This window comes from Leucoraja erinacea, chromosome 22 (assembly GCF_028641065.1).
Source record: "Leucoraja erinacea ecotype New England chromosome 22, Leri_hhj_1, whole genome shotgun sequence".
NCBI lineage: Eukaryota > Metazoa > Chordata > Chondrichthyes > Rajiformes > Rajidae > Leucoraja > Leucoraja erinaceus.
The window spans coordinates 37,115,742-37,139,184 of NC_073398.1; the positions used below are offsets into that span (position 1 = coordinate 37,115,742).

At 49.3% G+C, this 23,443-nt stretch overlaps 1 protein-coding gene across 2 annotated transcripts in view; it reads left to right on the plus strand.

Moving 5' to 3' along the window:
* Positions 1-4,251: 4,251 nt before the first annotated feature.
* LOC129707983 (semaphorin-3E-like) overlaps positions 4,252-23,443 on the plus strand; it is a 49,083-nt gene continuing 29,891 nt past the window's right edge. The window contains exons 1-4 of one of the 2 annotated variants that reach the window (XM_055653510.1): positions 4,252-4,366; positions 19,073-19,233; positions 20,697-20,759; positions 21,839-21,958. In XM_055653510.1, the coding sequence (XP_055509485.1) occupies positions 19,120-19,233; positions 20,697-20,759; positions 21,839-21,958 (297 nt within the window). In that variant the 5' untranslated portion in view covers positions 4,252-4,366; positions 19,073-19,119. Of the gene's footprint in view, positions 4,367-4,635; positions 4,779-19,072; positions 19,234-20,696; positions 20,760-21,838; positions 21,959-23,443 lie in introns of those variants that run through there. The other variant, XM_055653509.1, reaches the window with a different exon arrangement.

The following is a 23,443-nucleotide window of genomic DNA, read 5'->3' on the forward strand; positions in this document are numbered from 1 at the left end:
GGCAGCATCTCAGGAGAGGAAGAATGGGTGACGTTTCTGGTCGAGACCCTTCTTCAGACAGTCTGAACAGTCTCAACCCGAAACATCACCCATTCCTTCTCTCCAGAGATGCTCTCCGTCCCACTGAGTTACTCCAGAATTTTGTGTCTATGTTCGGTGTAAACCAGCATCTGCAGTTTCTTCCTACACATTTCAGATGTAAAGTTGTGTCGGAGAGGTGAAGGTCAAAGAAAGATGCGAGGAAGTGTAGGTCAGGAGATGTGACCTCTGGCCCTCTGGAGATGTGACCTCTGGCCCTCTGGGGTTGTGACCTCTGGCCCTCTGGAGATGTGACCTCTGGCCCTCTGGAGTTGTGACCTCTGGCCCTCTGGAGTTGTGACCTCTGGCCCTCTGGAGTTGTGACCTCTGGCCCTCTGGGGTTGTGACCTCTGGAGTTGTGTCAGAAGACCAGGGGGAAGATCAGAGACAAACCTCCCTGCGGCACAGAAATAGTGAAAGTCCTGGATGTGGAGAGGATGTTTCCACTAGTGGGAGAGTCTAGGACCAGAGGGCACAGCCTCAGAATATAAGGATCTACCTTTAGGAAGGAGATGAGGAGAAATTTATTTAGCCAGAGGGTGGTGAATCTGTGGAATTCGTTGCCACAGACGGCTGTGGAGGCCACAAGTCAGTGGATATTTTTAAGGTAGAGATGGATAGATTCTTGATTAGTGCAGGTGTCAGAGGTTATGGGGAGAAGGCAGGAGAATGGGGTAGAGAGGGAGAGATAGATCAGCCTTGATTGAATGGCGGAGATGACTCGAGGTGGCGAATGGCCTAATTCTACTACCATCACATGAACTTACCTCCCTGTGGCAGTCCTCATTACTCACACTGGTGATTAGCCACAATGCAAAGCACAAAATTGATCTGCAATTGCCCATGTAATTTAAGTTAATCCTTCCCAATGGTTGTTATGTACGCATTAAGATGAACATTTGGCATGAGGCTTCTCCTCGTAGTGCCAACAACATCAAAAGAGAATTAGTTGATGGAGCCATGTAGAAGAATTATCCAGAGCAGACGAGGAATAATTAACCATGTGCCTCGCTGTGAACCGGCCCAACAGCAAGACGGCACAGTGGTGCAGCGGGTAGAGCTGCTGCCTCACACCACCAGAGACCCGCGTTCCATCCCGACTACGGGTGCTGTCTGTATGGAGTTTGTACGTTCTCCCCGTGACCTGCGTGGGTTTTCTCCGGGTGCTCCGGTTTCCTCCCACACACCAAAGACGTACAGGTTTATAGACTAATTGGGTTGGTATAAATGTAAATTATCCCTAGTGTGTGTAGGATAGTGTTAGTGTGCGGGGATCGCTGGTTGGCACAGGCTCGGTGGGCCGAAGGGCCTGTTTCCGTGCTGTATCTCTAAACTAAACTAAACTCCCACCACCATAATACAAAGTCACCAAATATTCTTAATAGTAAATATTAAATGACTGCATTACAATCCTGGTCCAGGATTCAATGCCCCACTAGGGTCAGGCAGCATCTGTGGAGAACATGGATAGGCGACGTTTCACAGAGTGCTGGAGTAACTCAGCGGGTCAGGCAGCATCTATGGAGCTACGGAAATAGGTAACGTTTCAGGCCGAAACGTTGCCTATTTCCAGAAGGGTTTCGGCCCGAAACGTTGCCTATTTCCTTCGCTCCATAGATGCTGAACATGGATAGGTGATGTTTCACAGAGTGCTGGAGTAACTCAGTGGGTCAGGCAGCATCTGTGGAGAACATGGATAGGTGACGTTTCACAGAGTGCTGGAGTAACTCAGCGGGTCAGGCAGCATCGGTGGAGAGAAGGAATGGGTGATGTTTCAGGTCGAGACCCTTCTTCTTCAGGAACTCTCCACTGTGCCCGCGTGCTCCATTTCGAGTGAGTTCTGGGCATGGACGTATCCCTGGGGAAGGGGCAAGCAGCCGGCATGGTGCAGTTTGGTGGCAGGACATTAGTGTGGCTCCTGCCCTCAGGCTCTGGTAGTGAGAGTGAGTGACACTCACCATGCCAACAACAGTAGCTGTAGTCCTGGGCTGTGGCAATAATGATGGCACGTCACCTTTGCTCTGACTGCAGGACTGGAGGTTAACATTGAGCTGCAGTTCATCAGGTGGTTAAAGCGGGAGAGTGAACACTCCGACTCGACCCCTTGGCCTGCATCACAAACCCTTGTCTACACAATCCCCTTCATCCTTCCACCACTCGTCCACAGCCCAGCCTCCCTGTAATTATTCACCGTCCACTGGCACATTCATCACTCATTCTCACAACGCTGCCTAATTGATGGGCCCATTATCTACTCCGCCATTCAATCATGGCTGATCTATCTCTGACACCCGCACTAATCAAGAATCTATCTATCTCTGCCTTAAAAATACCCACTGACTTTTGGCCTCCACAGCCGTCTCTGGCAAGAATGACACAGATTCACCACCCTCTGACTAAAGAAATTTCTCCTCATCTCCTTCCTAAATGAGCATCCTTCAATTCTGAGGCTGTGACCTTTGGTCCTAGACTCTCCCACTAGTGGAAACATCCTCTCCCCATCCCCGCTATCCAGGCCTTTCACTATTGTGTAAGTTTCAATGAGGTTCCCCTCATCCTTCTAAACTCCAGCGAGTACAGGCCCAGTGCCGACAAACGCTCATCATAGGTTTACTTACTCATTCCAATGTACAACACCAAGTCGATCTTTAAATTGATTGGGGATGATCAGCCATGATCACATTGAATGCTGGTGCTGGCTCGAAGGGCCGAGTGGCCTACTCCTGCACCTATTGTCTATTGTCTCAGTTTGCTGGTGACACCACTCCTGTGGGTTGGATCCACAAAGATAGACACAAAATGCTGGAGTAACTCTAGGACAGGCAGTATCAAAGATCCTATAGCACTCTGCTATAGGATCTTTGGGCAGTATCTCTGGGGAGAAGGAATGGGGGACGTTTCGTGTCGAGACCCTTCTTCACTGATGTCAGGGGAGTGGGAGATACATAGATAAGGAAGTGTAAGGTGTGAAAATAGGACAAAGGGAATGGAGTTCAAGGAAAATGAAGAACAGATCATTGTTAGTTAAGAGAAGGTAAGTACAAAGCAAACAGATAGAATGTAGTCGGAGACAGTCAGACTGGTCAGAGAACTGGGAAGGGGATGGTGTAATCATGTATTGTCTTTCTGCTGACTGGTTAGCATGCAACAAAAACTTTTCACTGTACCTCGGTCCACGTGACAATAAACTAAACTAAACTAAACTATTCCAGCATCTGCAGATCCTTGTGTCTTTGTGTTTAAACGCTGCTCCCCACTGAGAGATTTCTCCAAGCTGTTTGAGGCACTGAAGCTGTTGGTTTCTATCTGGCAGAGTTTGTGAAGTGGACGATGCAGCCCGGGGACACGAGCGCGGCCATTTCTTCAGGCTAAATGTTTACAACGTGAGACATCATTAGCTCAGCATTATAGAGATTGCCCGTTTACAAGCTGGATGCTCACAGTAATGCAACTCATTATTAGCTCAGCTGCCTTCCAAAAAACAACACTGGCCAATCTGTTATGTAGTTATGTGTAGGAGGAAGGAACTGCAGATGTTCGTTTAAACCGAAGAAAGATACAAAGTGCTGGAGTAACTCAGCGGGTCAGGCAGCATCTGTGGAGAACATGGATAGGTGACGTTAGAGTCTCGACCCCAAACATCAACCACTCCTTCTCTCCAGAAAATGTCTAACTCTGCCTGTCGCGCTGAGTTACTCCAGCAATTTGTGTCTATATATATATATATACATATATATAATTATACAACGTATGTAGGGGTTCGAGTCTCACTCTCCGGAATAAAACATTAATTACAAACCGTTAAAAACATGCGGTTGTTGAAATGTTTAAATACGGTGCTCAAACTGGTCTTTTATTGAATGACCCGTGGATGTGGCCTGGCGGCTCTCCACATCGGGGGGCTCGGGGGGCTGGAGGGGGGGGGCCGGGGGGGGGGGGGGGGGGGTGGAGGGGGGGGGGGCAGGAGGGGGGGGGGGGGGAGTGGAGGGGAGGGGGGGGGGGGGGGGGGGGGGGGGGGGGAGTGAGCGCTACACCCGCTCACTAGAGACTCAGCCTCACGCCGCCAGCGCTCAAGGTTCTGTGTCGAATATTACACACAACGTGCTGGGGTCGGGACCCATGGAGTAGGGTGGGCGGGGGTTTGAAAGCTGGAAGAGAGAGGTGGGGGCGGGACAGAGTCTGGTGGATACAGGTGAGGGGCAGGCTGGGCTCACCTGTGTGTAGCAGAGGTGAAAGGTGAACTGGAACCAGGCCCGGGCCCTGGAGAGAGAGGCTGAGAATATTTCAGGTACACTCCGGGCAGGTTGCACTGAAGTCTGGCAAGAAGATTACATTACAAAGCGCTGGACACTGGCATAAGAGAGAGGAGGGGAGGGGGGCGAGGCGAGTGAGAGAGGTAGAGAGGGGAGGGAGAGAGGGGAGAGGGGAGAGAGAGGGGGAGGGAGAGGGAGAGAGATAGAGGGAGGGAGTGAGAGATGGGGAGATAGAGGGAGGGAGTGAGAGAGAGCTTCTGGGGGAGGGAGGGAGGGGAGTGGATGATCATTGTCCAGGAGTGGGGAATGAGAGAGAGAGGGAGAGGGAGAGGGAGATGAGGGGCGGATTGCCACAGGCGGGCACGGTGTGGATGTTACTGGCATTTTGCTGCCATTATTCCAGCGCTGGCAACACCAGCCTCCCGAGACTGCGTCTGTCTTATAAAGGTGAGTGAGTGTCAGTTAACTGTGGTCGCCGGCTGCGTGTACATGGACAACAGATTCTACCAGAGCTGTGACTGCGCTTGTCAACCAGGTGAACCTTAGTGTAACGAGGAACTGCAGATGCTGGTTTAAACCGAGGTGAACCTTTGCTTTCCTTTGCCACCTGTGGCCTCCCCACGACTCATCAGTGGGTTTGTCACACTGAATATAAAGACTGGCTGGCACGGTGGTGCAGCGGGTAGAGCTGCTGCCTCACAGCGTCAGAGACCCGGGTTCAATACCGACTACGGGTGCTGTCTAAACGGAGTTTGCACGTTCTCCCCGTGACCAGCGTGGGTTTTCTCCGGTTTCCTCCCACACTCCAAAGACGTGCGGGTTTGCAGGTTAATTGGTTTCTGTAAATTGTAAATTGTCCCCTAGTGTGTGTGTGTAGGATAGTGTTAGTGTGCGGGGATCGCTGGCCGATGCGGACCCGGTGGGTCGAAGGGCCAGCGTGTGGAGGTTTCAGAGACTCACGCCGCTGAATGTGTCCCAACTGTGTAGAAGCGTCGGATACAGAGCCTTCGGCAATACATCGATGCAGCCAAGTGGGCAGCGGAGAGAGATTTAACTATGCCTCTGTGACCAGAGGAACACAGAGTGCTGGAGTAATTCAGCGGGTCAGGCAGCATCTGTGGAGAACATGGATAGGTGACGTTTCACAGAGTGCTGGAGTAACTCAGCGGGTCAGGCAGCATCTGTGGAGAACATGGATAGGTGACATTCCGGGTCGAGACCCTTCTTCAGTCTGTAACGATCCTGTCCTTTCATGTGGGATCTGTTTGGACATTTCATCCGGAAGGGATGGAAATAAGGAATGGTTGAGTTGAGTTTATTGTCATGTGTAGCTGGAAAGGTCTTTGTCCCTCTAACCAGTCATCACGTCCAATCTCCTTTATCATTTGTTCTATATCTCTCTACATCACCTACACCGTCTATACTTATCGTTTCCCTTTCCCCTGACTCTCAGTCTGAAGTTCATGTTCATAAGTGAGCAGAATGAGTCCATTCAGCCCATCAAGTCTACTCCGCCATTCAATCACGGCTGATCTATCTCTCCCCCCCCAACTCCATCCTGCCTTCTCCCCATAACCCCCGACACACGCACAAATCCAGAATCTTTCTCTCTGCCTTAAATATATGCATTGACTTGGCCTGCACAGCCTTCTGCTCCCGACCCAAAACGTCACCTATCCATGTTCTCCACAGATGCTGCTGCACCCGCTGAGTTACTCCAGCACTCTGTGTCTATCTTTGTATATTTCATACCTTTGTTAAACAGTAACTTTTCTTTGACAAACAGCTGATTGAATGAAACATTCAGACCTAGACAACAGTCTAACTTGTGGATACTGAGAAAGACATTAGCAGAGAGGTGGGCGGCACTCACTGTTCTGCTGTGTGTACAGATGTTATCTTATTGCCCTGGATTAGTTTAGTTTAGTTTAGAGATACAGCGCAGAAACAGGCCCTTCGGCCCACCCAGTCCGTGCCGTCAAAAGAGTCAGGAGTGTTTTATTATCATGCAGTCTGTCCCGGATAGAACAATGAAATTCCAGTGATCCCTACACACTAACACCATCCTACACACACTGGGGACAATTTACATTTACACCAAGCCAATTAACCTACAAACCCGCCTGTCTCTGGAGTGTGGGAGGAAACCGGAGCGCCCGGAGAAAGCCCACGTGGTCACGGTGAGAACGTGCAAACTCCGTACAGACAGCACCCGTAGTCAGGATGGACCCCGGGTCTCTGGCGCTGTGAGGCAGCAGCTCTACCCACTGCACCATTGTGTAAACATAATATTCCTCCTTTCTCTCACACTGTCTCTGGGAGAGGGTGCAGATGTCCTGGGTGACTCGGCAGCTGCATGTGGACAGAGAGATGCAGTTTCAACCCACAGAGTGGACGAGATGCCGCCAGCACCCACGGTGTTAGCTGAGAACTGGAATTTTAATGTCTGCAGCTTTTCAGCAACTGGACGTGTCCCTCCCCTCATGATAACTGGCCACTGGCCAGAGTGTCGCGGCCGCCTTCATCTGGGCTGATGATTGTGGGCTCAGTATCTTGTCCGGTCACCACATGAATCTCTTGTACTCAAATGCTCGGCTGTTATCAGGCAACTGAACTATTCTATCACAACCTGAGAGCAACGCTGAACTACTAGCGACCTCACTGGTGACCCCTGGACTGTGCTGCCGTTAGTCACGATATTCCCTCTAAAATGTGTAGGGCTGTGAACGGCTCGATTGTAATCATGGTTGCCTTTGTACTGACTGGTTAGCAGGCATCAAAGGCTTTTCACTGTACCTCGTTACACATCAACATGACAAGAAACTATAAACTAACTGATGTGGGCACTTGTGCCAAACACCTGCTACCTGTGTCACTTCTAGAGTCATAGTGTCATCCAGCAGACACAGGCCTTTTGGCCCAACCTGTCCATGCCAACCCAAGCTAGCCCCACCTGCCTGCGTTTGGCCCATATTCCTTTAAACCTGTCCTATCCATGTACCTGTCTAACAGACTCAAATATTTCCTCCTTAAACTCGTTGCCGCATTTTCATCCACTCACTGAACCTCTCTAATTCTCTGTGGTCCCCAATGTCCTCTCAACCTCCTTATCTCTCTCTCTCTCTCTCTCTCTCTCTCTCTTTCTCTCTCTCCTCCTGCCATCAGCAAATATTGCAATCTTTCTTTCCAACCCGGTGGTACAGCGGGTAGAGGTGCTGCCTCACAGCGCCAGAGACCCGGGTTCCATCCTGACTACGGGTGCTGTCTTTGTGGAGTTTGTACGTTCTCCCCGTGACCTGCGTGGGTTTTCTTCGGGTGCTCCGGTTTCCTCCCACGCTCCAGATGGACAGATTTGTAGGTTAATTGGGTTTCTGTAAATTAACACGTGTGTGTGTGTGTGTGTGTGTGTGTGTGGATAGTGTTCGGTGATCGACCCACTGGTCGGCATGGACGAGGTGGACCGACAAACCTGTTTCCGCGCTGTATCTGTAAATAAACTTCATCAAACTGTAAACATTGAGGCCCAGCACTATTCCCTGCCACATGCCACTTGCTATCTATTGCCAACCAGAGCTATTTCTGCTCACTGCATTTCCTGCTCGCTGCAGAACCAAGACATCGTCAACCACAGACCCTAACCCTTCCCTTTGGCAGATGTTCAGCTCACTGGTCTGCACTTTCCAAGTTTCCTGTCTCCCTTGCTTAAATAAAACATCTACATTTGCAACTTCCAATTTAATGGAACATTTCCAAATCAAAGGAATTTTGGAATTTAAATCACCACCTGATCTCTTCTGTGAAGATGTGGGAATGTCCACAAGCATCTGAGAACCCCCTTGCATCCCCGCCATCCCAAACCAAGGCCACGTCTGGTGTCAGAGCAGAGAGGTACCATTACTGGACTGGAGTAGAGGTCTGGATAAAACGGGATTCAAGCTTGGGATGACAGCTGGGAAATAATGGGAACTTAATCACTAGTTTCACTGACATTTCTGGGAATGGGATTTGAACCAAGCCCAGAACATCGGGAGATGCTCAAAGTGTTTGCAGCATCAGTGGAGAGAGAAAGGTAGCGCAGTGGGTAGTGCTGCTGCCTCACAGCGTCAGGACCCGGTTTGATCCTGACATCGGGCACTGTCTGTGTGGAGTTTTCACGCTCTCCCTGTGACCGCGTGGGTCGGTAGGTTCACTGTAAATTACCCTGAGGGAGAGGGGGAGAAACTGAGGGGTTGTCGATGGGATTGTGGAGAGGATAAAATGGGATAAATGTGGGACAGCAAGAGCTCGATGGGCTGAGTGGCCTGATTATGTGCTAGATCACTCTGTCACTCCATGCTTTGTTTTCACTGCAGATGTTGCCTGATCACTCGTGTATTTCTAGTATTTTCTGTTAGCTATTTAAGTTTTCCAGAACCTTTTACTTTACAATCCCAGGATCCTATCAACCACTTTGAGCGGCACTAACTATTTACATTTATCACAATGTGTTTTCCATTTAATTGTCCAATCTTTCAGTTTATTTTTTTACTATTGTTTTGCCCTTGATCAGGCCAGAGCTGTGGATATTAATTCTGGGAATTGCATCAAATAACAGGAATTGTGACTCAAGACTCTCGTGTCCTGTCTGTGGTCTTCATCTTGTTAACAATTTCTCTGACTTGCTGCGATGTGTTCCAAATTAAAACCAGCACCTATCAAATAAAGTTGACTGCATTCTCAGGCCCAGCTCCTGACAAAACTCTCTGTCAGCGGATGTGAAATTTCCTGCAGGATTAACTCCTGATATATGTTTTGGAATTATCAGATTAACCTGTTAAGGGTTAAGGCCGTTAGAATGTCAGAAATCCATCAGTAGGATTCAGTACTGCGGAGCCTGTGAAATTCCACAACATAGGGGGATTCCTTCCCCATGACCAACAAAACTACAAAGCTGTTCAAGAAGGAACTGCAGATGCTGGAGAATCGAAGGTAGGCAAAAGTCCTGGAGAAACTCAGCGGGTGCGGCAGCATCTATGGAGCGAAGGAAATAGGCAACGTTTCGGGCCGAAACCCTTCTTCAGACTCGTGTCTACAAAGCTACAAAGCTCGTGTTTCTGCAAGTGGAACTTTTATTTATGACACTGCCTTCGGGGTGTACCCTGAAATCATTGCCCATCCTGCCTTGTCCCTTCTCGGGGTACAGTACACGGAAGTGCTGGAGTGAAAACTGTAAGGTCAGGCAGGTCAAAGCTATCAAACAGCATCTGTGGAGAACATGGATAGGTGACGTTTCACAGAGTGCTGGAGTAACTCAGCGGGTCAGGCAGCATCTGTGGAGAACATGGATAGGTGATGTTTCAGAGTGCTGGAGTAACTCAGCGGGTCAGGCAGCATCTGTGGAGAACATGGATAGGTGACGTTTCACAGAGTGCTGGAGTAACTCAGTGGGTCAGGCAGCATCTGTGGAGAACATGGATAGGTGACGTTTCACAGAGTGCTGGAGTAACTCAGCGGGTCAGGCAGCATCTGTGGAGAACATGGATAAGTGACGTTTCACAGAGTGCTGGAGTAACTCTGCGGGTCAGGCAGCATCTGTGGAGTCAGGCAGTTTCACAGAGTGCTGGAGTAACTCAGCGGGTCAGGCAGCATCTGTACGGATAGGGGATGTTTTGGGTCGGGACAGTTCTTCAGACTGAGAATCAGGGGAGTGGGAAATGAGAGATATGAAAGGGAACCTAGAACATCTGTAACAGCTGCACGGCGTTCAATGCAAGGACTCGGCCTCAAAGTTTCAATGTTTCAGGGTCAGTTTATTGTCACATGCTTCAATTAAGGTAGAGTGAGATTTGAGTTACCATACAGCCACATAAAAGTTAACATGAACATCCATCACAGTGGATTCCACAATCCTCACTGTGATGGAAGGCAATGCAGTTCAAACGTCTTCCTCATATGTGGGAATCCCCACATCGGTTCCCCCATCAAGACTCCTCAACCACCAGGGATAATTAGAGGTTGAATGTGCCACTAGATGAGGGGTGGTCCTGAGTGGATATCCCACAACACAAATGGGTGGAGATCCCAAAATACCAAGCACTTGCAGAGGGGTGGCCAGGAGATGGAGTTGCCCACGACTGTACACTTTAGGTTTGGGTGGTGAATCTGTGGAATTTGCTACAGAAGGCTGTGGAGGCCAAGTCAGTGGATATATTTAAGGCAGAGATAGATTCTTGATTAGTGCGGGTGTCAGAGGTTATGGGGAAAAGACAGGAGAATGGGGTTAGGAGGGAGAGATAGATCAGCCGTGATTGAATGGCAGAGTGGACTTGATGGGCCGAATGGCCTAATTCTGCTCCTATCACATGATCTTATGATGTTACATGTCAGCTCATCATACACTGAACATGCATGACCGGGAATGACAAGGTCTAAGTAGATGGTGAACTGAATCCCTCCATTAAAGGAGGATGTCCTCCTGGTGGACTGGTGACGTGGACATTAGCTCCAGCAAGGGAGGTCTACATGATCCCAGCAACAATGCAGTACAAAGGCTTCAACAGGCTGAGCATTGTTGGGATGAATGACACTGCTGCATTAATAAGGATGGCTGCATGCAACAACAAGAGTGGTGGGTGTAGGGAACGATGAGGTAGTTGAGGCAGGTTCTATAACAACAGGTAAAGGACAGGTACAGGTACAGGGAAGGTTTAGCAGGATATGGGTCCAATTCTGGAAAATGGGATTGACTTAGATGGGGCATCTTGGTCAGCATTGGATGGGTTGGGCCGAAGGGCCTGTTTCTGTGCCTTATGACTCTATGATTCGCTATGAATGGGTCCACAGTGGTCACAGGCTAAAGTGCACTGAGATCCATAAATGATGATGTACAAGCTACATGGCATTTGCTGCAGACACACGTGTTAAAGCCAAATTTTGTCAGAGGTGTTCCTTACAGGATCATAGATGGGTGAATGACACACACTCTTGTTATCCAGAGGAGGGCAGACAAGAACTATAGGACATAGGTTTAACATGAGAGGGGGAAAGATTTAATAGGAACCTGACTTCTTCACACAGAGGGTGGTGTGTGTATGGAACAAGCTGTCGGAGGAGGTAGTTGAGGCAGGGACTATAACAATGTTAAAACGATCTTGGACAGGTACATGGATAGGAAAAGTTTAGAGGGATATGGGCCAAACGCAGGCGCATGGAACTGGTGTAGATGGGGCATCTTGGTTGGCATGGACATGTTGGGCTGAAGGGCCTGTTTCCTTGCTGTGTGATTCGAGAATAAAGCCAGGCTTGTCACCAACTCTAACCTGTGTACGTTACTCTGTGAGGGCTCTGCACACTCGCTGAGTGCAGGGTCTGGGTAATACAGATGTATGAAGCACAGGGCTGTCAGCTCTGCTGTAGACAACAAGCTGAGTGAGACCCCACCAGCAGGCAGCAGATCACAGCGCTCGCCAACAATGGATTCTTTCTCATTTGTTCCCTCATTGAGCCACCTGTTTACTTTGAGAGATTTTATGGTTAATTAAAACAGCAGAGAGAGGGATGATTATAAATCTAATAACTAGAGCCCATGGCAGATGAAAGGAGGAAATTAAACTCACAACTATCGTAAATCATGGAACGAAAATAGAACGTGTTCCCTGCGAGATGTTTGGCAGAGTAAGTTGTAGCGGGCAGTAATCCGGAGATATGGAGAGTGTTACTGACATCTCAATCTTCTACAATGTCACCAGCAAATCCCCTAATGTTGGGCCGTGTTCTACAGGGCTGGGCACAGGGTGAGGGTGGTTGTGGTTAATGAGATGATGACAGGACAGGTGCAAGTCCAAGTGTGGACAACCTCCGCCTCCACCTCCTCATGTGTAGGAAGGAACTACAGATGCTGGTTTAAACCAAAGATAGACACACAAAGCTGGAGTAACTCAACATCAGGGTCAGGCAGCATCTCTGGGGAAAAAGAATAGGTGATGTTTCGGGTCGAGAGTCTGAAGAAGGGTCTCCACCCAAAATGTCACCTGTATCTTTTCTCCAGAGATGCTGCCTGACCCGCTGAGTTACTGCATTTTTTGTGTCTATCTTCATCTCCTTGTCCCAGTGGAGAGACTCGCCAACATTCTGCTGCTGGACCACATGAAAGAACTCTCTAGAAGGATGCTGATTATTGACTGTGAAGTGTGGACGGAGAGCAGCTTCTCCTGACCTCACTCTGACCCTAGAACCACCCAAATTGCCCCAACACCAAACAGTGACCTCTCCCTGCTCCCTACACAAGCCCACCCACCCTCTCCACTCACCAGGAGGGAGTGCACAGCCTCGATGGGGGAGTGGGCCGCTGGAGGCCCTGCAGCAGCCTGGGGCTCAATTAGACCGGGCCCTGCTGGAGGCCCTGCAACAGCCTGGGGCTCAATTAGACCTGGCCCTGCTGGAGGCCTTGCAGCAGCCTGGGGCTCAATTAGACCGGGCCCTGCTGGAGGCCCTGCAACAGCCTGGGGCTCAATTAGACCGGGCCCTGCTGGAGGCCCTGCAACAGCCTGGGGCTCAATTAGACCGGGCCCTGCTCCAAGAGGCCAAGCATGTGGACCACACGCGATGCAGTCAATTCCTGGAGGAAAAGGAAGAAGGGTCTTGACCCGAAACGTCACCAATTCCTTCTCTCGATAGATGCTGCCTCACCCGCTGAGTTACTCCAGCAGGCCACTTAGTGTGGCCACACGTTCAGAGATGGATTCAATCTGGAGTAGGTACTGGCCGACTAAGCATCAGCGTAGACCTCTGATGTTTGTCATTAAATAACAATTACTTCCACAAACTCTGTCCTTGGCCAAAGGGAATCACTGGTTGGGAAGGATGATTGGTTGCAGCTGGAGCAGTTTGTGGTTATTGTCGCTAGAGTTGAGTGTCACAAACTGAGCCACACCGACCCTTCGCTGTGTGATGCAGTAATTGGACTAGTGTTTTGGTCCCCTCATCACTTGTCATCGTGTACAACAGCACCTGGACGTACAGGCTTACAAACATCATCATTCTTCTCTATCAGCAAATAATGTGATCTTTTATCCCCTTTGCAAATGTTTTCTGCATGGCTACAGCTATATTCCAAATGATTGAATATATTTAACTATATTAATGAGGGGAATAGATAAGGTGAATCAGTCCTTTACCCAGAGTAGGGGAATCAAGAACCAGAGGACATAGTTTAAGGTGAGGGGGAAAGAGTTAATAGGAACCTGAGGTGTAACTTTTTCACACAGAAGGTGATGGGTGCATGGAACGAGCTACCAGAGGAGGTAGTTGATGCTGGGACTATCACAATGTTTATAAGATATTTGGACAAGTACATGGATAGGGCAGGATTGGGGGGATATGGATCAAACGCAGGCTAATGGGAGGTGTACATGGGGCATGTTGGTCGTCATGGGCAAGTTGGGCTGAAGGGCCTGTGTGACTATCCGTGTAATGGGGACAGTTTTGTATTTGCTAGTCACCACTGAGGGACTTCAGTGAGAGGTGTGTCTCGGGCCAACTTCACATGAAGCACATTGGCCATTGCCATGACAACTTTGGGCAAGCAAGCAAGCGTGGCTGGGTCTGTGTGGGTGACAGGGGTCAGGGCACAAGGGGACGGGACAGAGACACCAGTCGATCTATGAGGCACGAGGCCACGGTCAGTTGAGTTTATTGTCACATGTACTGAGGTACAGTGATAAACGTTTGTGGTATGTGAACCAGTCAGCCAACATGTAAATTCCACGTAGTCTTGCTGGGATATTCTTGCTATTGAGGGAATGCAGCATCACCAGGTTAATTCCTGAGATGGTGGGACTGACATACGATGAAAGAATGGGTCAACTGGGCTAGTATTCACTGGAATTTAGAAGGATGAGATGGGATTGTATTGAAACATATAAAATTCTTAAGGGATTGGTCAGGCTAGATGCAGGAAAGATGTTCCCAATGTTAGGGGGTCCAGAACCAGGGGGTCCCAGTTTCAGAATATGGGGGAGGCCATTTAGGACTGTGATGAGGAAAAACGTTTTCACCCAGAGAGTTGTGAATCTGTGGAATTCTCTGCCACAGAAGGCAGGGGAGGCCAATTCACTGGATGTTTTCAAGAGAGAGTTAGATTTAAATCTGGGGGCTAAATTATCAAGGGATATGGGAGAAAGCAGGAACGGGGTACTGATTTTGGATGATCAGGCATGATCATATTGAATGGTGGTGCTGGCTGGAAGGGCCGAATGGCCTACTCCTGCACTTCAGACAGTGCCTGAGGTCAGGGTGGAACCTGGATCAATGACTTTACCAGCTCAGGGCCATTGTTGGGTTCACCATTGTGAGGGAGACTCTGGCTCCAAGATCCTGACTGATGCACATCACAGTTGGTTAAAGTGGGCCTGGGTCATTCAATGAGAAAAGTCAAAGACATGGAGCTCTGATGAATCAGCATTAGGAGTTGAATGTTCTCAAACAATGCATGTGGCTGGATGATTTTTAATCAACAAGGCAATGGAGATCTTCACATCCTTATTAAAGAGACTCCTTGTTCTGACAGCAGATCACTGTGTCTTGTAGACAGCGCGAGATGAAGAGGGGAGATGGGCATCTTCTACAGCACGAAGATGCCCACCCCACCACCAGAGCCCAGCGTTTCCTGGCTGAACGTGGAGCCACATATATCTCTAGAGTTCCTCTCTGCTGACTCTCAGTCTGAAGAAGGGCCTGGACATGAAGCATCACTCATTCTTTCTCTCCAGAGATGCTGCCTGGCACTAAAGCATCTGTGAAATCATTCCTTCTCTCCAGAGATGCTGCCTGACCCGCTGAGTTACTCCAGCACTTGTGTCTATGAATGTGGACACTCTTGGCCTTCAGCAGGGTGCTGGATGCCAGCAACTGACTGTGTGTGGCCTGTGTTTGAGATCTATAACAGGCTTGTTGTGGGTGGTACTGGGTATGTATGGAGAACATCAGCTGCTGGTTAGATTGGGCACCACTTCAAACATCTACAGCTTCCAGACTACACACTTCCCACAAGTATGGAGTGATCCAGTTATAAATAGCCGGCACCATGAAGGCAGCTTAACTTTACAGCAATGAATGTCTGCTCGACAACAAAATAAACTCAGGGGCTTAATGTCCAGGCTGATGCTTTATCCTGAAGTGACTGAGGTCTGTGTTCATGTCATAATGGCCAGAATCAGGCCATTCGGCCCATCAAGTCTACTCCGCCATTCAAACATGGCTGATCTATCTCTCCCTCCTAACCCCATTCTCCCGTCTTCTCCCCATAACCCCATGACACCCGCGCTAATCAATAATCTGTCAATTACTGCCACAAAAACATCCATTAACGTGGCCTCCACAGCCGTCTGTGGCAAAGAATTCCACAGATTCAACACCCTCTGATTAAAGAAATTCCTCCTCATCTTCTTCCCAAAGGAACGTCCTTTAATTCCGAGGCTGTGCCCTCTGGTCCTAGACTCTTTCACTAGTGGAAACATCCCAACAGTTCTCCCTGTTCACTGCAGGTGACACCCACCCTAAATATCACCAACACAGGGGTCTGATCACATGGAGAGGGTTGTGTAAGAGGACATTCTGGTGGGTCGTGCTCAGAGACTGGTCGCCACAGGGGAAGCTGCAGCAACATCTGCAGAAGGGTCTCGACCTGAAACGTCACCCATTCCTTTTCTCCAGAGATGCTGCCTGTCCCACTGAGTTTCTCCAGCTTTTTGTGCCTTCCCAAGCTTCATCAAGATCAGTAACTACCTCAAGATACGGCTCTGAAAGTAATGCAGCAGTAGGAATTACAATTAAAACACCAAGTACTACAACTGTCGTAGCTTTTTGGAGTTGCAGCGAGACTGTATATACACTACGCCACTACTGGTGAGGAGGCCTTTTGACCCACTGGCCTTCATCAGCCTGGGACTGGCTAGAGATGTTGGGACATTACGTTAATGTTGTACAGGCCAGCACTAGGGTTTAGGTCACCCTTCGATAGGAAAGATGACATTAAGCTGGAGCGATGTTGAGGATGTAGCTAGGTCTGAGGCCTGTGCCAGCGGGAGAGGTTGGGGCAGGCTAGGGACTATTCCTTGGAGTTCATGAGGCCGAGGGGCGATCTTCTAGAGGTGTATACAATCATGAGGGGAATGAATAGGGTGAATGCACAATTGTCTGAGCCAGAGGACGTAGCTGCAGACTGAATTATTTGGTTCACAGTCTCACACGTTGAACTATTTACATGTTTCCCAGTTATTTGAAATGTAAAAAATATGGTTTACTACTTCTAGGCATTTCTTTCTAGTTGTTGTGAGCCCAGTAGATGTGTTTTCACAGCGTAGTTGTAGACTACACATCTTCAACCAAGCATTGCGTTTGGGAATTGGATGCTTTCAATATTAATGTTTGGCCAAGTCACCCAGAAACATCTGGAGCATAATGTTCACTGGCTGTGGATACATGATCTAATACGGTTCCTTCCAAACACATTCTCATTCCGACAGTGTACAGTGCTGGAGTAACTCAGTGCAGGAGTAACTCAGGCAGCAGCATCTGTGGAGAACATGGATAGGTGACGTTTCACAGAGTGCTGGAGTAACTCAGCGGGTCAGGCAGCATCTGTGGAGAACATGGATAGGTGACGTTTCACAGAGTGCTGGAGTAACTCAGCGGGTCATGGATAGGTGGTTTCACAGTGCTGGAGCATCTGTGGAGAACATGGATGGATAGGTGACGTTTCACAGAGTGCTGGAATAACTCAGTGACTCAGGCAGCATCTGTGGAGAACATGGATAGGTGACGATTAGGTGACGAATTAGGCCATTCGGCCCATCAAGTCTACTCTGCCATGGTTGATCTATCTCTCCCTCCTAATCCCATTCTCCTGCCTTCTCCCCATGACGTCTGACACCCGCACTAATCAAGAATCTATCTATCTCCGCCTTAAAAATACCCACTGTCAGCCTCCACAGCCGTCTGTGGCAATTAATTCTACAGATTCACCACCCTCTGACCAAAGAGATTCCTCCTCATCTCCTTCCTAAATGTCCTTTAAATCTGAGGCTGTGGCCTATGATCCTAGACTCTCCCACTAGTGGAAACATCCTCTCCACATCCACTCCATCTAGGCCTTTCGCTATTTGGTAAGTTTCACTGAGGTACCCCCTCATCCTTCTAAACAGCATTCTCCTCGAGCTCCACACTATGCCTTGTAGAAACACATGAGTACAGCACTGAGCTGCAGTTCCAGGTTAAACCATTTTTTCCAACTATCTATTTTCCCTGGGCTCTTGTCCTGTATAAGTCCGAACTGTGTCAGCTGTGACGAACAATCTGTATGGGGCTTAGCCCATAGCTCCACATCTGGAAGGCAAAATAAATCTGATCAATAATGTACTTGAAAATGGACTTTTATCGACCTGTTGGCTGATGCTTTAAATTATTAACGTTGCAAAGCAAGTGCAAAGAACATAAGGTATAGATTCAGAAGGTGCTCATCTGGTACTCAGTGCTGGTTCTACCATCCATCACAGCCCTGACTGATCTAGCTCAGCACCGAGATCTACTTCTGTAAATAAATACCGGCTGTGGATAAAATATTCATCCGTAGGAAGATAGATAAAACATCCCTTCATCCCAGATATCTGATGATTGGATGTGGGAACAATCTCAATGACTGAGCCGTCACAGACCAGAATAGAGCAGAGATCTGCAAAGATTCACCTCTACATGAAACATCTACGACAGCCCAGCTCTTAGTCTTGTTATGTTGGCGGCACGACCCACCCGTTGCAGAGGCCCCTACAGCCTGTCTGTCTTTTTTATTTTTATTTTTTATTTTATTTTTTTGTCTAGTTAAATGTAGTGTTGGTGTTTTTTTAATACTGGTTTTAAATGTGTATATGTAGGGGGGGGGGAGGGGGAAACTGTTTAAAATCTCTTCCCTGTCCGGGAGACCTGACCTTTTCCCTGTCGGGTCTCCGTTGTCGTTGGGGCCCAGCACCGTGGAGCGGCCTCCAACCTGAACGACCCGGGGACTCGGGAGACTGCGGAGCTGCGGACTACTCACCATCATGGGGCTGGCCGGCCTCGGAGCGTGGGGAGCGGTGATGACTCGCTGCTGCGACTCGACTCCTGGGGCCCGGAGGCTCCAGCAACGCAGCCGCAGGTCCGGTGGACCGGGACATCGAGAGCTCGCGGGTCCGGGGGGAGAGAGACCGCTTCCTGGAGCTCCCGCAACGCGACTTCTCCAGCCCGTATCGCGGGGTTGTAACGACCCGGAGCGGGGCCGTACATCGCCCGGCGCGGCTTCATGGCCGTGGGACTTATCATCGCCCGCCTGGGGCTTGGACATCAGGAGAGAAATGGAGAACAGGGGAGAGAAAAGACTTTGCCTTCCTTCACAGTGGGTTCACTGTGATGGATGTTTGTGTGAATTAAATTGTGTGTATGTCTGTAGGAAATTGTCTTTGTTTGTATGGCAGTGGAAACGGAATTTCGTTTGAGCCGCACAGAGGGTCAAATTACAATAAATGGTTTGGTATTGTATTGTATTGTATTGTAGTGTGTCCATCTTGTTACGAATGTTGTCCTCGCTGTCATCAGTGAAAGCCATCACTTGTCGCAATAGATGATGGTGGTAGTAGTATTAGCTCAGGATACTTCAAGTTAGCTCTTAATCTGAGACCCTAGTTCCAGACTGTTCATCAGAGCAATATCCTCACAATATCCTCACTTTCCAGAGCTGTGGGGGCTGAACAGAAGCAGACTGTTCCATGGGTCCGGGGAGATGCCAGACATACACACCGTGCTCCTGGACGAATACAGGGATCGGCTGGTCATCGGCGGCAGAGACCGGCTCTGGTCCCTCAGCCTGGACCACGTTGACCAGGATTCACGAGAGGTGAGGCCACTCCTCCCATCTGTGGGAGATCATCAATAATCTCTGTGGTAAATGATGCCAGAGTTAGCAGTGGCCAACCTACCTGCTGGGCTCCATGTACATCACGATGGCACAGCGGTAGAAACATAGAAAATAGGGGCAGGAGTAGGCCATTCGGCCCTTCGAGCCAGCACCACCATTCAATGTGATCATGGCTGATCATCCAGAATCAGTTCCCCGTTCCTGCTTTTCCCCCATATCCCTTGATTCCTTTAGCCCTAAGAGTTAAATTCTTGAACTAGGTTCACGAGGTTATTTCCCGGGATGGTGGGGGGACTGTCACATGTTGATAGAATGGAGCGGCTGGGCTTGTATACTCTGGAGTTTAGAAGGATGAGAGGGGATCTTATTGAAACATATAAGATTATTAAGGGTTTGGACACACTAGAGGCAGGAAACATGTTCCCGATGTTGGGGGTGTCCAGAACCAGGGGCCACAGTTTAAGAATAAGGGGTAAGCCATTTAGAACGGAGATGAGGAAAAGATTTTTCACATAGAGAGTGGTGAGTCTGGAATTCTCTGCCTCAGAGGGCGGTGGAGGCCAATTCTCTGGAGGCTTTCAAGAGAGATTTAGATTTAGCTCTTAAAGATGGAGGAGTAAATGGATATGGGGAGAAGGCAGGAACGGGGTAATGATTGGGGATGATCAGCCATGATCACAGTGAAGGGCGGTGCTGGCTCGAAGGGCCAAATGGCCACTCCTGCACCTATTGTCTATTGTCTAAATCTAACTCTCTCTTGAAAACCTCCAGTGAATCGACCTCCACTGCCTCCCGTGACAGAGAATTCCACAGATTCACCTCATCTTATTCCTAAATGGCCGACCACTTATTCTTAAACTATGTCCCCTGGTTCTGGACTCCCCCAACATCGGGAACATGTTTCCTGCATCAAGCCTGTCCAATCCCTTAAGAATTTTATATGTTTCAATAAGATCCCTTCTCATCCTTCTAAATTCCAGTGAATTCAGAGTTCTTTAGAACCCATTCTTTAGAGTTGCTGACTCACAGCGCCAGAGACCCGCGTTCGATCCTGATTACAGTTGCTGTCTGTACGGAGTTTGTACGTTCTCCCCGTGACCTGCGTGGGTTTTCTCCGGGTGCTCCGGTTTCCTCCCACACTCCAAAGACCTGCGGGTTTGTAGGTTAATTGGCTTCTGTTAACATTGTAAACTGTCCCTAGTGTGTGAAGGATAGTGTTAGTGTGCGGGGATCGCTGGTCGGCACGGACTCGGTGGGCCGAAGGGCCTGTTTCCGCGCTGTATCTTTAAACTAAACACTTCCGTTACTGAGCAGTTGGGTCCAAATACTCCCAGTTCTCCAGACATTCCCCACTCCAGCTCTTTGGACCGAGCTTACGAAGGTCCCAGTATCCGGCAGCCCTGGAATGTCCACAGCTCAGCCATCTTCCTCTGTTGTTTCAGATCCACTGGCCCTCCACAGAGAGACAGAGGGAGAGCTGTCGGCTGAAGGGAAGAGATCCAACGGTACGTCTGCATCATTGGCGAGACCAGGCTCACAATAAGAACTAATTGTACGGCATTCTCCTGCAGGGGGAAACACCAGCACTGGTTCATGTTGGTGTGGAGTGGACGGGCAAAGCATGCTGTGGCTGCAGGACGTCCACTTCCTCTGGCTAGATGGCACAAGCCAAGACCAAAGCCTCTCTACTCTCTCAGCCCACGGCGAATCATTGCAAATGTATCTGTAAACTAAACTAAACTGTAAATTATGTGTAGGAAGGAACTGCAGATGCTGGTTTACACTGAAGGTTGACACAAAATGCTGGAGTAACTCAGCAGGACAGGCAGCATCTCTGGAGAGAAGGGATGGGTGATGTTTCGGGTCGAGACCCTTCTTCAGAATCTGTGACATTCCTCCTGACTGATCTCCCCTGACTTCCTGCTCAATCCCCACATCTCGCGATCCCCTTAATATACAACTTGGTTTTGAGATTGTCGCAGAAGAGGCCGTTTGGCCCATTGAGTCTGTACTAGCTCTGAAATGGCTCGATCCTAGTAGAGCCACTCTCGTACTCTTTGCCCGTGACCCTGTGTCAGACGTAGAGAATCCTTCAGTCCGTGACTGAGACCCACAGCCCTCTAGAGAATTCCAACTGTTCACCAGCCCCGGAGTGAAGAGGTGACCTTCCATTCATTTCTCCCAGTACCATCCCTCTCCCTGGCTCTCAGTCTGAAGAAGGGTCTCGACCCGAAACATCACCTATCCATGTTCTCCAGAGATACTGCCTGACCCGCTGAGTTACTCTAGCACTCTGTGAAACGTCACCTATCCATGTTCTCCACAGATGTTGCCTGACCCGCTGAGTTACTCCAGCACTCTGTGAAACGTCACCTATCCATGTTCTCCACAGATGCTGCCTGACCCGCTGAGTTACTCCAGCTTTTCCTGTCTATGTTCGGTTTAAACCAACATCTGCAGTTCCTCCCTACACATTTTGTAAATGTATCTATTGGTGATGAATGGTTGTGATTTCCACCTGTGTACCAGTATGTTGAGCTGTTCTGAATCTTGGAGCTAACGTCATTTGTTTCCCTCGCTACAGTCCGAATGTGCAAACTTTGTCCGTGTCCTTCACTCATACAATCGCTCACACCTCCTGGCCTGTGGAACCGGGGCGTTCGATCCAGCCTGTGGCTTCATCACACAGGGGCGCTGGCCAGAGGTAGGTGACGGCTCCGTGCTGACCTGACTGAGACCCCCCCCCCCGGGCTGTGTGAGGGGTCGGTGCCCTGACTCAGACCCACAGAATGTGTCAGAGATTGGTGCAGGGACTGAGACCATGGGTGGTCAAGGGGTCAGTACGAGGCGCATGGAGCGTGTGAGGGGCCACAGTACTGACCAGTGGTACCGTGACTGAGACCAAGTGTGTGAGAGGGGTCAGAGTTGTGATTGACCCAGGGAGTGTGCCGTGTGTGAAGGGTCGGTGACCTGTCTGAGACCTGTTCTGTGAACAGTGAGCAAGGGGCCAGTCCGGGATGGGGACCCGTGGTGTGTGCAAGGGGCCGGTGAATGAGCAGTGTGTGAGGACTGGTGCCGTGGACCAGGGTGTGGGACTGAGACCTGTGGCGTGCCGTGTGAAGAGACATTTGCAACATATGACATGTGCATTGTGAGCACATTACCAGCCCTGGGGCTGAACCTTGCTGTTAGAGGGTCACTCACTGACCAGGCTGTGAAAACCTTCCTAATCTCCCAGACACTGCAGGCGAGGCTTTGATTGGATTTACAGAGCGGCTCTCATTACAGTAATCCCACACCAACTGTCAGGAAGAAATCTATTAAACTGCCACAGATTAAAGTGGTGAAATTGAAAGTGTGGAGTGGGACAATGCATGTGAACACTGCACAAACTCACAGGAATTAAAGTGTGTTTGTGTAGTAGAATCTCACGGCATTGTTTCAGGTAATGTTGTTATTGTTGTGGTGATGGAACAGTGTCTAAATAAGCACAGACTTTTACTAGCATTGGGTGAGGCTGCAGTTGGAGTTTGTGTGCAGGTCTGGTCACCGTGATATAGGAAGGGTGAGATTAAAGGAGAGATTCATGGGACTGCATATATGTCACACAGATTGGAATCTTCAAGCCAAACCGGGCTGCTCAGTTATAAAACGGAGAGTTTGCACAAGATTGATTTGCGTTAAGGAGACGATAAGGAGATCTAAAATTAGATTCATGATTGTCCTGGGCATGGAAGACATGTGTAGTGATGGAGGGGTGTTGTTCTGACTGCATCTGTGAACAGTGGTCTTCTTAGTCTAGTTTAGTTTAGAGATACAGCGTGGAAACAGGCCCTTCGGCCCACCGAGTCCGTGCCGACCAGCGATCCCCGCACACTAACACTATCCTACACACACTAGTGATAATTTACAATCTTTACCGAAGCCAATTAACCTACAAGTTTTGGAGTGTGGGAGGAAACTGGAGCACCCGGAGAAAACCCACGCAGGTCACGGGGAGAACGTACAAACTCCGTACAGACAGCGCCCGTAGTCAGGATGGAACCCGGGTCTCTGGCGCTGTGAGGATCAATGCTGGGATCTCTGCAGGGTGTGTAACAAATATGAACGATTTGGGCAAATTGTAGTTAGGCTGATCAATAAGTTTGTAGACAACATGAACATTGGTTAAGTTGTGGACAGTGAGGAA